This window comes from Dendroctonus ponderosae, unplaced genomic scaffold (assembly GCF_020466585.1).
Source record: "Dendroctonus ponderosae isolate FM_Combo_2020 unplaced genomic scaffold, Dpon_F_20191213v2 Dpon_F_20191213_1, whole genome shotgun sequence".
In the NCBI taxonomy this organism is placed as follows: domain Eukaryota; kingdom Metazoa; phylum Arthropoda; class Insecta; order Coleoptera; family Curculionidae; genus Dendroctonus; species Dendroctonus ponderosae.
Genome location: NW_026017110.1, coordinates 57,045,647 through 57,060,562, shown reverse-complemented (window position 1 = coordinate 57,060,562; position 14,916 = coordinate 57,045,647). Strand labels below are relative to the sequence as shown.

Genomic DNA, 14,916 nt, shown 5'->3' with positions numbered 1-14,916 from the left:
TGTGCCGACGATGTCAAAGTTGGAAAATTTACCACCGAAATCTTGAAATAGGGGCGGCTGACATTTAACCCAAAGGTAATTCATTGGCCATTGAAGCAAATTATGGCGCGCATCTATCGGATCAACGTCGAACTCACCGATACGTGAACAACTATTTAAATTCTATTTGATGGGCCTCATTTTTCTTTTCCTAGGTTTATGGAGCTGTAACTGCTTAAAATCAATCAATACAATTATATGCGGACCAATGATAATGAAAGCCTTGCGGTAAATCAAATCGCGTCAAAAAATTGTTTCGAATAAGGATAACCTCGATGTTGTGAAATACAACACAACTCAATTAGTGCGTGAAATGAAAACAAAAGTAATAATGGTAAACAAAGAATCTTTATGAATTAACATTTTGTAAAATTAATTTTTTAAGCTAACACAGGAAACTATGTAAGTAATTCGTTGTGAATTGTTGGTGCAAGAGACAATTTGCTCTTAGTGGGTACCTCTGTAATCGCATTGATAACCGATAAGATATCAAACACATTTCATCTACTAAGCGAGTCTTTGTTGTGTGTGATCGAGCACTTGATTTTATATGTGTATACTACTACATTTATGCAAAACTTCTGTAAAACTGTAAAAAGTTCTTGCAATTTCAGAAGTGAGCAAAAGTATTGAAAATGTTTGGCCGAAAGAAAGACAAGGAGAATAAAAAAAACACAGGGTGAGTCATATTTCATTATTTTTATTTTGCGGTAATCGGCTGCCATATTTGTCAACTTTGATCTGAACCCATCCCTAAAAAATGCATCTCAAATTAAATCAATTATTATTTTATACAATATACCAAAAGGGTAATCCTTTACGGTACAGTCTCCTGTGGTACGCGCAGCCAAAAATTGCATACTGGTCAGCCATGTTGCCGAACTGCCACCAAAGTAGAAAATTTCAATGAAAACAAAAAAGTAATTCATTCAAGGTTGAAAACTTAGAAGAATTACGTCCATACAGAAAATAGTAGACGAAACTGATAAGCTCATACATATGATTGTGCGCGTAATTTAGTGTGCATGCATGCAAAGAAAATAAAATAAAGTATTTTCAGCTTTGGTTTCTCTATGGATGTCTATGAATGCGTGTGAGTTCTTAATCGGGTTAATTGGAATTATGATGAGAATCGTAAAAGTAGTGAAAATATATCATCTGGGTATTACTAATTACTATCTATTTTATTATTTTATTAAGTATATTAAATGATTTGTGTACATGAAAAGGAAGCAAGTGGTAATGTTAAGAAAGTGCTAATATAGTACTGGCAACTACGCGAAAAATTTTGACTGACACGCCGACGCAAAGAGCTGAACCATCACGGGGACCGTTGTTTCGGCAAAGCAGCAATCCTAGTACCAGATTGTATTGTAAAGGATTACCTAAAACGGTGGATTTTATCAGCAGATATACTGTGAATCATATTCCCGGTATTCTGAGAATTTAGATACTGAGTTCAGAGCTCAAACTTGAGATATTTAAGACAAAGAAGTTTTATTACTACAGCAAGTGTGCAATAGCAAAAACTACTTTAATTTATGGATGTGTGTTATTTAATATTCGAAAAATCCAAGCGCAGCCTGGAACGAATTCGATAGTTTCCACACTGTGGTTTATGGCGAGTTTACACATGCATGGATTCGCCAAGAGCCAGTGCCAATATTACGCTGCTTAACAAACTAGCAATAAGGCTGGTACGAAAACGAATTCGAAATACTAAAGATAAGAAAAAATAATGACGCTCATGTCTGTCTGTCCCTTGCATCCGTTTATACGATGATACAATGGTACGATGGTACGAAAGTGTTTCTATTGGTTGGAGATCTGTCAGTTCGTACGACGACAGACCAATTGACAGATATCCAACCAATCGAAACATTTTCGTATCATCGTACAAACGGATGCATGGGACATGGGCTTTATTGTCACTTTTCCTTGAATTGTACGCCACTTTCCGAATATAAAAGCACGCAAATTTGCATATAAATATATAAGAAGCATTTTAACTTCTTCACAAATGTGAAAATGAATGTAATTTCACAGCTGTTTAACAGTTTACATATTAATCCTAACTGCGTTGATTACGTAGCAATATTTTTCATTAGTACACATGTTTTCAGTAGGACATGGCAAACTCCAATTTCTAAAAAAACAAAAAGCGCGTTTGGCAGTTCGGCGGTTTTATTTTTTTTTTTTTTTTATTTTTAGTGTCGTGATTCTTTGAAGACCATTTAAATACATATGAAACAAGCAGAATCCATATATCAAGGAAAACTAAAAAAATAATAATTAAATAGTAATAAAAAATTATTCAATGCAGTGAAGTTTATCCTCAATTAAATTACAGATCCCGAATAACAAGTATGAATACTTAGACAACGTTGTTGCACCTAGATTACTGACAATCTGTATGTGCAAGATTCAAATAGTATATGACATAATATTTTATGAAAAAACTAATTAATTCGATCTCAAATAATTATATTAAAAGAACCTACATAAAGTATGTCCAACAATGAAAACTTTCGGCATAATCACAGCCGTTACGAGTTTATAACAGCAAGTGCAGATTTCGCGATGTTCTAATCTCAGGCACCCCCAAGCTGGTTTTGGGCCTATTTTCCCTCGTCAGATGAGTTAAACTTAAATATAGTAATACCGAAACCTGTTCTTTATTTCGTATATTCAATCTATTTCAGATCGTATAAAATATACTTATATACTGTACAAATACTGTTACTTTATTTTTGTAAAGAAGTTTATATCTAAATAAGTTGCATTTGATAAAATTAATAAATGATCTTTGGGGTTTTTCAAATTTTGCAAATTGTTTAGTGATTCGCCCGCGAATGGTGCAACATCTACAACGACGACGACGACTATTCAGCATCATACAAATGGATATTCTATATCAAGGTAAGGCTTAACAGCATTTGGTATGTAAATATATCCGCAATGTTCCATAATTTCCAGACAAGTTTCGTCGCAATCCCATTTCCACAGCGCAAGAGTTTCTCTGGCTATAAGCAATACTAGTTCTCGACCTCCTGGTAGATCCATATTTGACTTTCCCTCTACTGGCAATGGTATGCTGTTTTATCTATAATGGCATTATTTCTCACAAGCGTTTATTTAATTGCAATATTTGTCTCAAAAGTAACTGATAGATATAGTTTCCTATCATCTCTATGAAAATGTGAAATTATTAACTAGATATACTTTTAAAAGTGTATCGAATTAATTCGATTCTTGTTAAATTGATATAGATCACCATACAGATGCTCTTCCTTTTGCAACACAAACCACACCGAGCGTATTAACTTCGTATGGTGCAAACAGACCTACGGTATACAGAAGTCCCCTGAATACCTACCAAAGTCGCCCCTTTCGGTCGACAGAGCCCATGTTGCGGAATGTCCCAGTTAGTCAGGAACCCATACGCACGACAAATTCAATTCAAGCTGCATCTGTTGCCTCAAACCATAGTATATTACCGACCTATGTGCATACTACTGTAAACTTAGGTGAGATTATTATCCTTATTGTTTGAAAATACACATAATAATTTGATGTTAATTGCAAAAATTGCGGGGAGCAGTTTAACATTCATTTATCAGAATTGAGTCAGTTTATACTCGATTTTTCAGAAGTGTGTCTTTCTATCATAACATCTTTTAGGAAAAGCGCTGTTAATCAACAACATACTATTTAAGGATCGCAACAAGGAAAGACAAGGTGCCAAGAAAGACTCTCAGGATCTGGATAAAGTATTGAAGAAATTAGGGTTTGAAGTGGAACACAAAGATAACTTATCAGGAAAGGTAAGTTACTATTATGATGAAAGGCGATAATAATGTGGAAAAACTCACTTACAAGTGATTGGCTAGGCAAGAATGTTAAAGCTCGTTTACACGGTGACATCTAATACCATGACAGTAGTTGGTTGGAGATCTGTCAAATCGTCCGTCGTTGTACGAATTGACAGGTCTCCAACCAATAGAAACACTTTCGCACCATCGTCTCATCGTACAAACGGATGCATGGGACACGGGCCTAAGCCGGTTATTCCCCTCAGCCGTCGATATTCTGTTATTGCTGCATGTGTTTTGAGCAGCAAAAATAGGAATAGTAGGTATAGTCAGCACTGCGTAATTATCACTTTCGCAGTTGTCCAAGCTCAATATGTTATTGCCCTATAATTGCAATAAATTGTTTATTGTTTTCATTATTAAAAACTCCCGAATTATTACTTTTTAGGACATGTTGAAACGTGTAAAACAATTTAGTCAATCCAACTTCAATCGCCATTCTATATCACTGGTGGTGATTATGAGTCACGGCAATAATTTGATGCAGAGTGGTAATGAAGTAAAGGCTGTCCCAGGAGGATTTACTCAAATATCTGGCGTGGATAATACGCAAGTTGCAACGGATACTATTGTCAACCAGTTTACTTTGGAAAACTGCCACTCTAGTTTAAAAGGAAAACCAAAAATATTTATTTTCCAGTGCTGCAGGTAACAACAATTACAGTTCCTCAGTAAGTATTTTGATAAGAAACAGCACAAATTTTGTTTTAGAGGCGACAAAAGTTTACTTGTCTGTCATGATGCCGCTCCTATCAAAGCTCAAACTAAACTATATGCGGACGTTCTGATTGCCTTTTCGACCTTGCCAGGTATGTACATGTATTATTTCTTCCATCATTAGTGCCCTCACTAATCCTAATATTTCAACATTTGAAGATGTTAAGTTAATACTGAATGTAGCTTATTTAATTATTAGGTCTATTCGGTTAATGTAGGGTAAGTATACTCGATTTCACATAAAATATATATTAGATAATATTTTTGCATTATTACGGACTGCTGTTAATATCATGAAACCTCAATGTATCTGCAAAATCTATGCTTTAAATATTACTCGAGCAACCAAGAAAATGTGCCATATTAAGTTAGTGAGTTTGATATTTTATCACAGAAGTTAGAAGTCCGCCAAAACATCCAAAACAACCAATGAACCTCAGTGAAACGTGTGTAGAACGCAACGAAAATATTCCGTAACCATTCCTTGAATTCTGATTTATTTTCCTGACTGCGTGTACTTGTTATGATATTCTTATCTTTCCTGGGTCTCAGTCAGAGTGTAAAAGTAAAAATTTTTGAAAATCGTTTATTTCATTACGTTTCGGCAAGACAACAGCGCCAACATCAGATTTAAAATTTACAAACTCATAATTGGTAAAAATCAACGTTTTTTTAGGTCTTTGCCTTCTTGAAACCTTAAATTCGTCTATAAACAAATTTACGGTTTCAAGAAGTCGATTAAGAATCGAGTCAACGATTGCCTAAATTAACCATATGTTTTGTGTTGAAACACACAGAAACAGCATTTCACAGATCAGAGACACACCGATAATTTAAATATTGGATCAGAAGTTTACCTAGATTTACTAAATTTTAGGATATACATCGAGCCGAAATCCAGAAACCGGCACTTGGTACATCCAAAGCCTTTGCGACGTAATTGAAAGACATCAGCGAGAATTTCACATCGAAGAAATGCTGAAACTGGTGGACGATCAACTGAATAACAAGCATCCACTTTACGCCCAAACTTCTACCTATGAGTCTAGAGGATTCAAACGGTGTTTTTTGTATAAGAATAGTTAAAACTAGTAGATAATTGATAAATTTACTTTTTTTATAATGCAAGTTTGAGAATTTTAAAAAGTTATGTTTTTATAAGATATTTTACATCGCTGAAAGCATTTAGAGACATATTATTACTACTATTGATCACGTAATTTTTTCTTACTGTATTTCCAATTTTAATATAAACAATATGGCTGGATTATTTATCTCGATATCACAATATATTCCTTTTCTTTAAATACGTTTCGGTTTAATATATATGAAAATGTAATGTACATACATATGAATGTGAATACGAATGAATACATGTAAAATACATATGAAAAAATAATAAATGTTTAAAAAAATTAAGACGTTTTAATAAAGCGAAGTAGCAACTGGTCGGTTGGATGAGTTGGATCAAATTTGTATAGTCCTGTGGTATGTTCGAGTTTATTCCGGGGAGGCAATAATTTGGTGTTTATAGCGAATATGGAGCTGGTGAAATACAGACTCATTCACAATTTGCCTCAATCGTTCCCAAAGGCTTAATTGAGAGTATGGAAGAAATGTAGTTTATTTATCGAATGTCAAACTTTTTAATTGGAAAGAAATTGTCTTTATATATTTGATCAACAATCGAGTCACAGAATTGATCTTTGCGAAAGTGAAATCAGTGCGTCTCTATAAAACCGATTACGAAACATTTGCCAAAGTTCCGTCTTTTAAACGTCCGCCGCAGAGTTAATTAGCAGTCTACTCGCACACAAAATACCGTTTATAAAACGGAAAAATCCATCAATGAACACATTAAAATATGAGTAATAATGCCCGGTTGTTATCCCTACTACAGATATTGGCTCAATGAGTAAAAGTCCTGCAGCTGGAATTGAATAATCTCGATCCATTTTAATTTAAAAACTTTTATGTCGATTTGCTCCTAAACGAAGAGGTTTTTTGAGTCATGTGAATAGCACATTTGTTGTCTAGTCTTTTCTAATCTTTAAAATCGCACATTACTTTTTGCGATATTTTGCGTGCCAAAAAAGATATGCAAAAAATTTAATTTAGATTTCAGGTAAAGTGTGTTTATCAGAAAGTTATGGATCACTAAGCTTAAAGTCTGTACTGGTTTTCAATTTGATTCGATTTATTGGAAATATCCAGAATAGGTAAAAAAAGAAGTTTGGTGAGCTGCAACTCGCAAAATATTCAGATTTCGTAAGTGCACGCGCATTTAGCGGTAGCCCCATAGAACAAGGCTTATATATTGGCGGTAGCCCCAATATTTTAATGTTCGAGAATCCTGACAGCCCTGGCCCCGGTAGATGGCGCGCAGTTTTCTAAAATTAATATTTTCTACTAAACTTCTACTAAAATTAATATTTAGTAGTGAGGGGCACTATCGAATAATTACTAAATTAATGATTGCAACTATCGAATAAAATAATTCAAATGAATTCATTTAATAGTGCTCGCCATCTAGTGCCGTGTCGAAAAGTTCTAAATTAGAAACTTATAGTCTTCAAAAAATTTAGATACAATCATATTTTTAATAATAATATCGCAAAGTTTGATTTTTAAATATAGGTATTTTCCTTTTATCAAAGCTAAACATTAACTATTAATTTAATTTTTATTTCATGGATCTATTTTTCTTTTCTTTTGTTAACTATTCATATTTATTTTTGCATTTCCTACTTTTCTTTAAATAGTATAGTAAAAACTCAATACAATTTTGTACTCAGTACAAATGAGTCTGATTTAAGCCTGTTGCTAATAGTAGGTACTTATTCAAAATGGAAATATACATATAGCACTTTTTTAATCAATTAATTTTTGATAAAAAACACAGTATCAATTAAATGAATATTGAATATATTTGTTTAAAAAGGGACAAATTAATTTATTTAAAATTTGAATTTGTTCATTGTAATCGATTTAAAGCTATTTGATTGTCCGAAATTAGAAAACAATGCTATCGAATAATTCAAATAACATTTCAAATTACAGCTATTGAATAACTCGTTGGCTTTTATTCGATAGTTTCTATCACAGAATGAAACATCGCTATCGAATAATTTGAGTAAATTACATCTATCGAATGGTTTGATAGTTTTTATTCGATAGTTCCCATCACTAATATTTAGCACTGTGAAATTTTTTTGCAAAACAAATTGAAGGACTAGCAGAAAGTTTTCCTTAAAGGAAAAATTTGGAGCCCGTTTTTATGCTCAAATGACTCGTTTTTATTCTCAAATGACTCAGCCATATTTAATTATTTTCATTATATTATTAATAGTATATTTCAAATGTACATAACGGCAAACTGAAACTAACGACTGGATTTAAAGATAAACGTTCGTTAGGGAAGAAAAAGCGGAAAATAAGCCAATTTGTCACTTTGAGCAATGTTGCCAGGTAAAACTTCAACTTTAGGGTTAACGGGGTTAACCCTAATCCAAAGTTGTCCTTAACGGTATTAATTAGTATCTTGTTCTATGATCAGTATCTATGTCCTTAACTTATGAGTTTTAAGGATGACGGGTGCAAATAAAAGGCGGGTAGTCAAGGATAATTAAATATGGTTATCAGCAGCTAAAGATGACAAACTGATTTCACACAGTGATAGTTAAGTGAGCATTCCGAATACACAATTTTTCTGCCTTTGGTAGTCAAGTATCACTTGGAATAGCAGTGTTATCCCAATTTCTCCTGAAACAAACATCAGACAAATCCCGACATGAATGCGAAGGCTTCGATTGCAGTGTTCACTGTATTGTTAGGATGCATGCTGAATAATGTGTTTCTCGAGTACATAGTTAAGTAAGTACTTAGTAAATAAGTGCATAATTCAGATTTGAAAACATGTACATCAATTTGCTGTTTGGATACATTTTCGTGATATTTCTGTTGTTTCAGATTGGATCCAGGCGCGGGTCATTTAATCACATTTCTTCAGTTTGCTTTTATTGCTATACATGGCTTCATATTTACGTCCAAATTTGGACAACTTGTTCCCAAAGTGCCCTTTAAGGAGTACATGACGTTGGTGGCATTTTTTTTCGTCACGAGTGTTGTTAATAATTGGGCATTTGCATTCAATATACCCGTACCACTCCATTTCATTTTTAGGGCAGTAAGTACAGTTGTTAGTGATTTAACCAAGACACTTATTATATATTTTTAGGGTTCTCTGATTGCCAACCTGATAATGTCTGTTTTAATATTAAAAAAATCGTATACCTGGGACAAATATCTATCTGTTCTAATGATAACTGCTGGCATAATAATTTGTACATTTTACTCATCCAAAGACGTTGAGGTACATCAATCAATTAATATTTTAAACAATCCTCAACAATAAGGATATTTTCAGATCTGCCATGACTGTGATATTAAGGGAAATATAGCAGCTAATATTGGTTTCGAAAATGAAGCAGTTGATGCGAGTAAATTTTTTTGGTGGGTGGTAGGTATTTTACTATTAACAAGTTCATTACTACTGTCGGCTCGAATGGGGATCTACCAGGAAACGCTCTATAAGAAGTATGGAAAGCACCCTGAAGAAGCCTTATATTATACGGTAAACAAACTTCTTCTTTTACTAGGGAATTCTTTAGTTTGAACCCTTTGGATCTCGATAAGAAGAGGTAGCCTTTTTCGATGCTCGAAAGTTGATGATCGGTATTACTTGTTTCCAAATTTTGATCGACATATTGTGTGTCAGAAAAGTTGGATGGAACACCAACAGTTTTGAATTATTATATAAAATTAAATTACTTTTTGTTATAGAAAATATGAAACAGAATTGTATAGTTTGTTAGTTATTCGGCTTAAAAACATCACTTATAGCGACCCGGTTTAAGCCTAAAGAAAACATCCAGTTCTGAGGCACTTTGGAATAATAATATGTCTTCCTAAACAACATAATTAATTTTTATAATGAAATCCAAAAAGATCCAAACTGAAAAACTGAATAATCCCCCTTATGTATTCATATTTACTCTACTTATTAAAACTAACGTTCTATTTCTAGCATTTATATTCACTTCCTGGATTTCTGCTATATTCCGGCAGCATATGGAACCATTCGATAGTAGCATCCAACAGTGATCCGTACCAGATACCATTTACTAGCATCGTAATATCAGTAATTTGGTTATATTTAATTTTAAATGTGCTGACTCAATATCTTTGCATTAGCTCTGTTTATGTATTGACTGCTGAATGTACCTCCTTAACTGTCACTTTAGTAATTACCCTACGGAAGTTTTTGTCATTGGTTTTCAGTATCGTTTATTTTCAAAATCCATTCACTACAGCGCATTGGATTGGAACAGCTTTAGTATTTGGGGGTACTCTTATATTTACTGAGGTTCCGAAAAGAATATTAGAAAGCAGAAAACAAGTTAAAGAAAGTATTAAGAAAGCTAATTGATAGATTATTTTTGTTGGTTTAGTAAATATGTTCAGTCAAAGGTCTTGTTTTATGCATAGACGTTATATGTTATTTGTTCAAAAGGGCATTTTTAGTTAATACCTCATAGTTCTTTAGTGATTAGTTAGTTAGATTAATAATAATTATAGCAGATTAATATATTCCTGGTGTATACGACCGACTCAGTTTCAGGTTTTATTATAGCAAATTAAAATGAATTCTGAAGTTTTGAGTAGCATTTACTTGCATTTTTCTTCATGTGTTCTCGTATGCTCTAACAGGATTTGAAATGGGTTATCGGAATTAACATTGGTCGTGCTTAACTAAGTCAAAAACATCTCACCGTTTAGTATCTGATTCACGGTGTTTTCTGTTTACCAGAATGCATTGCGATAGATCCATAAAATGTTCTGTTTTGTTGCCGGTCCGTCAGATCTTAAAGTTTCCTAGTAAAAAAATTCGCAATCCTCCAATTAATATCGGTTTTTTCCAAATAATTTCTAAACGTCATAAAGGTTTTCACAAATTTTGGAATCAGCAACTGACGTGTTTTGGCGTAACCGTGATCTTTTTTATTGCGTGTAAATATTAAAAATAATGCTTGGTTAGTTAATAAATGTTTGTATTTTTGTTACCCACTGTATAAATAATAAAAAAAAATCTTCATTAGCTGATTTTCCTTTGAAGCTATTTTACCACTTGTAAAATTTTCGTCAAGCATACAGTTTCTGTACAAAAAATTATTTGCAATACCTTGCAGGTCATAAAATTTAAAAATTTGTTTCTGCTTGACTTAATGTAAACAAATTGTTTCGTACATTTGACCAATCGATAGTTTTTACTGTTTTTGGTGTTGAGCGAAGTTGAACAGAAGTTTATCGTAAACTTAGTATTTTTTGTTTCTCAAAAATGGAACGCCGGGGAAGTTGACATGCTTCTTGTATATGGATTATGTGAAGGAAATGAACGCAAGAGTCAGAGTTTATGGTATCCAAACCGCAGAATTCCCAACTATCAAGAGTTCGCAAATATTTTAAACCCGAAACTTTTAAATAAAACATCTATAGACGGATCGGAAGAGGCAACGATGCATCCATAAATTGGACACCAAGATCACCCGATTTAACGTCGCTACAAGATGTTTTTCTATGGGTCTTTCTTATTCAAATCTGTTTGCTTTGGCCGTCGCTATAGAAGCCAAGTTACTGGAAATAATTTTCAATGTGGCAGTATTTTAAAAACAATTTCATTTTTTGAAAATAATTAATTTATGTGTTCGGTTAAACATTTTGAAAAATGGGCTCTGGACAGATTTTTTTGTTTGCTTATTCTGTTTATTTATGGTTAACTAACAGTTTTGCATTTTTTTTCGAGTTTACATTACTTATAAGCAAGTTCTAAGAAATCTCAATTTGATTTTCTACTTATGTGGGTAATAAATTAAAAATCAAAATGTGTTTGTAATTTCTATTCTGCGTTTACTCCAAGTAGGTGCATTGCTTCAACGTGCACTGTAAAAAATTTGCTTGTCTTAAAAACTCCGCCACCATCAACGAATCTCCGAGTCGTTAGTTATCTGATGCTTTAACATCCTTCATCAGCCATTTTGGGCAATAATCCACAAAACAATAAAAATAAACTAATAAAACAACAACATAAAACACGTGATACAACACGAGCTAACTGTACAAAAGTTCATACGATTTAAATAAACACACGAGTTTGATAATGGTAGAGTTTGGTAATCAGTGACGCGAGCTTTGTCGATACCACCGAAAGTCAAGGCTGCCCGACTGCTCTGACGTCATGAGTAGACGGAGCCGATACGATATCACAGAAATAGGCCGGAGCATAGAGAAAGTAAAATAATAAAGTAAATAAAATAAAAAAATAAATAAGTAATTTTACTTTCTCTATGGGCCGGAGCTAAATGGTCCACGTGACGACGGGTTTTGACTCAATCTTGGTTCTCAATAGCAGAGACAAGTACTTGTCATGCGGAAAACATTAAAATTTGGGATGCTTCTGCGGATGGGCGGAGCTAACGCATGCGGCACACTACTGATTGGTCGGAAGGTTTTCCGCATTCCGCATCCCGGACGCGTTCCGGACTCTTGAGAACCCGGCTTTCCGCATTCCGCATTCCGGACACATTCTGGAATTATGAGAACCCAGCTTTACACTGGTATCGGCTACGTGCAGGCCGACGTGCCGCATGACGTCATACCAATCACATACCATTTTCGCATGACGACAATATGATCAGATTTGACAAGCCCATTAAATCGCAAAATCATTTTTTTCTATGTTTTTTTTGTTTGGAATAATTAATAATCTGATTATTTGCAAGGTATCGTAAATAATTATTTGTACAGAAACTGTAGGTCTGACGAAAAAGTTTTAAATGAAAACAGCTGGGAGCAAAAAAGAAATTCAATTATTTGTGAAAGGGGTAACAAAAAACGATACTAATTTGAGAACTTTGGCGCCCTGTAGCGACAAAACTGAAGCATGTATATGGGCAAGTTTTAGGGATGGTCGGTATTTAACGTAACCGCTAAAATAACAGTGTTCCAAACGTGTAACCGGAAACCGTAGTTACAGCTGGCCGATTTAACCGGTTTTTTTGGAACTGCGCACTGCGCACCAGCTGCAGCTGTTTGCCGACTTAAACCGTTCTTTTTGGAACCGTCTCATAAAACAGAAACAGTTGTGCGCACTTCGCACCAGCTACAGCCGTTTGCCGACTTAAAGATTTTTTTTGGAACCGTCTCATAAACCTGTAAAAGTGGTTCGCGTCAGCACAGAACCGATGCGTCATCGTCGAGCGCTCTCGCTCTATCCAGTTGCAGCAGTTTCATTTGTCAACGGAAACTATGTTGTATGTAGTTGCGCGTTGCTTTGATGATTGTGTATCACTTTTCGTTTATAAGAATTACTGTTCAGTTCTCCAGGAACCAGCGAAAATTTGTTTAGTTGCTGCGATGATATAATTCAGCATTTTTAGTCTATAAGTATTTAGTTTTCTGACATTCTGTAATAAATCTTAAAAAAAGGGATTTCTCCCAAGAAACTTAGCTCGGGAGTTATTTGCCCATTACCAGCAAACTAAGCAGGATGTACACTTGCATATGAGCTATGAGCAAACTAAGCGTCTAAGACATCCATCACAGTTGAAATGTAAAATAACAACCGTTTTTAGCAGAATGTGCTCCTGAATTTAAGCAAGCTGGCCATTTTTAAATATAAATTCAGTCAGAGATGAAATGGAAGTAATTTGAATTGTAATAAACGTTGTAGGGTCGACATATTTTTTTTTGTGGTACCAAAATTAACTCGAGTAATACTTCGTCCAGGTTTGCCAAACACGCATTTATGTTTGTTGTTATTGTGGATTATTTAATTTATTATTATTAATATTAATGTGAAACTTATTGTGAAACGAAATGCGAGAGATTATTTTCTAAAGCGGGTGCTATCTAAAACGCGCGAAGAACTAGAATCAGTAAAAAGCATCCGCAAACAATTTTATTCTTAAATGTTAATTTATTTTTAAACGTTTTTGCATATAAACCGTATACAGTGGAGTCCGGATATAACGAACTTGAAAAATGAACTAAAACTGGTTCGTTATATCCGGAGTTCGCTATAAGCGAATAATAACACAAAAACACGTGGTGTATTTTATTTCGTTACTTTTACATATAGTAGTAGAAGTTGGCAGGTATAACAAAAAAGAACACAAAAAGATAAACAAAACACAATTTGAAATCTACTTCATAAAGTCTGCAATTTTTGTTTGTACATTTCTGCTGCAAAAATAGATGTTATTTATGTAGTTTTCAAGATCACAAAATGATTCCCAGATATGATTAGGAACTTGATAGTAGAAAATTCCGACTTTCGACACTTTTTTGTCATTTCACAAATGGTTGGAACAGCATTAGTGTCAGTTTCACTTAAATCGTCATCTTCCTCATTATCGGTTAAAGCTGTGGATGAGGTTACGGCGTCTATAATTTGCTCATCGGTCAACATTTCTGTTGTAACACTGCTATTATCAATGCTCACATATTCGAAGAAATTGAAATCACTCAATTTGGTTTTAACTTGTTCTTCGACAAAATTGTGCACATCTTCATCTGAGTTTGTTGAGCTGTTGTTGAGCGTGGTAGTTCGTTATAAACGGAAAGTGAATATACAACTAACCCAAAAAGTGATCGTTATATCCGGAAGTTCGTTATAAACGGGATCGTTATAACCAGTAAAAAATACGTTGGGTTTTATGGATGACGTTTCAATTAAAGGAGAAAAGTTTGTTTTAACCGAAAGTTCACTGTAACCGGGTTCATTATAAGCGCGGATTTTACTGTATTTTATTTAATCACTGGTTTATTATCAGTTTTTTGTTCTTTAAGTAGTTACTTCTAAGGAGTAATTTTAAGTAGTTACTCTAAAGGAAACCATTATATATCATCACTATTTCTACTATAATCATCATTCTGCATTTTTAATGAAAAATTTAAAAAGTAACATGTTCCTTTTGGAACCGCACTTTAAAACCTATTACCAAGGTGAAACTGTAACGTTGTAACCCGTTCCAGAAAAATAACCGTTTAGCACACCTCTAATAAGTTTGCTTAAATCGCCCTGTTTCAGTCCTGGCCTGTCATTTCAGGGACCCCATGCATAGCAAAAAAATCCTGAACAATTCGATGACCAAAATATCGAAGTAGAAAGTACATTTTTTGAAGGAATTAGTAAAGTTAGAGATTTTTCATTTACTATAAAATCCCTGTA

The 14,916-nt window shown here is 33.8% G+C and overlaps 2 protein-coding genes across 5 annotated transcripts; both read left to right on the top strand.

Moving 5' to 3' along the window:
- LOC109537993 (putative inactive caspase B) lies at positions 1-5,937 on the top strand. 4 transcript variants are annotated; one of them, XM_019905015.2, is made up of 9 exons: positions 1-75; positions 654-718; positions 2,878-2,958; positions 3,016-3,128; positions 3,309-3,566; positions 3,721-3,863; positions 4,300-4,559; positions 4,623-4,720; positions 5,506-5,937. In XM_019905015.2, exons 2-9 carry the CDS (start codon positions 675-677, stop codon positions 5,712-5,714), a joined length of 1,206 nt encoding a protein of 401 aa, XP_019760574.1. In that variant the 5' UTR covers positions 1-75; positions 654-674; the 3' UTR covers positions 5,715-5,937. The 4 variants fall into 4 exon arrangements, with proteins under 4 accessions (XP_019760574.1, XP_019760573.1, XP_019760576.1 ...); XM_019905014.2 differs by lacking the exon at positions 1-75 and adding an exon at positions 193-441; XM_019905017.2 differs by lacking the exons at positions 1-75; positions 3,016-3,128 and adding an exon at positions 2,251-2,450 and having other exon boundaries at positions 470-718.
- A 2,173-nt stretch (positions 5,938-8,110) lies between these two features.
- On the top strand, positions 8,111-10,354 carry LOC109538007 (UDP-xylose and UDP-N-acetylglucosamine transporter). Its single transcript, XM_019905038.2, has 5 exons — positions 8,111-8,501; positions 8,598-8,814; positions 8,866-9,000; positions 9,055-9,261; positions 9,715-10,354. Exons 1-5 carry the CDS (start codon positions 8,419-8,421, stop codon positions 10,114-10,116), a joined length of 1,044 nt encoding a protein of 347 aa, XP_019760597.1. The 5' UTR covers positions 8,111-8,418; the 3' UTR covers positions 10,117-10,354.
- The last annotated feature ends 4,562 nt before the right edge of the window (positions 10,355-14,916 follow it).

What these genes read in the sequence shown, in the direction of transcription:
- LOC109538007 (XM_019905038.2), top strand. Translation starts at nt 8,419, where the DNA reads ATGAATGCGAAGGCTTCGATTGCAGTGTTCACTGTATTGTTAGGATGC. An exon ending in TTTCTCGAGTACATAGTTAA is followed by an intron (nt 8,502 to 8,597) that starts GTAAGTACTTAG and finishes CTGTTGTTTCAG; the next exon opens with ATTGGATCCAGGCGCGGGTC. An exon ending in ACTCATCCAAAGACGTTGAG is followed by an intron (nt 9,001 to 9,054) that starts GTACATCAATCA and finishes GGATATTTTCAG; the next exon opens with ATCTGCCATGACTGTGATAT.
- LOC109537993 (XM_019905015.2), top strand. Translation starts at nt 675, where the DNA reads ATGTTTGGCCGAAAGAAAGACAAGGAGAATAAAAAAAACACAGG. An exon ending in GAGAATAAAAAAAACACAGG is followed by an intron (nt 719 to 2,877) that starts GTGAGTCATATT and finishes CAAATTGTTTAG; the next exon opens with TGATTCGCCCGCGAATGGTG. An exon ending in AAGATAACTTATCAGGAAAG is followed by an intron (nt 3,864 to 4,299) that starts GTAAGTTACTAT and finishes ATTACTTTTTAG; the next exon opens with GACATGTTGAAACGTGTAAA.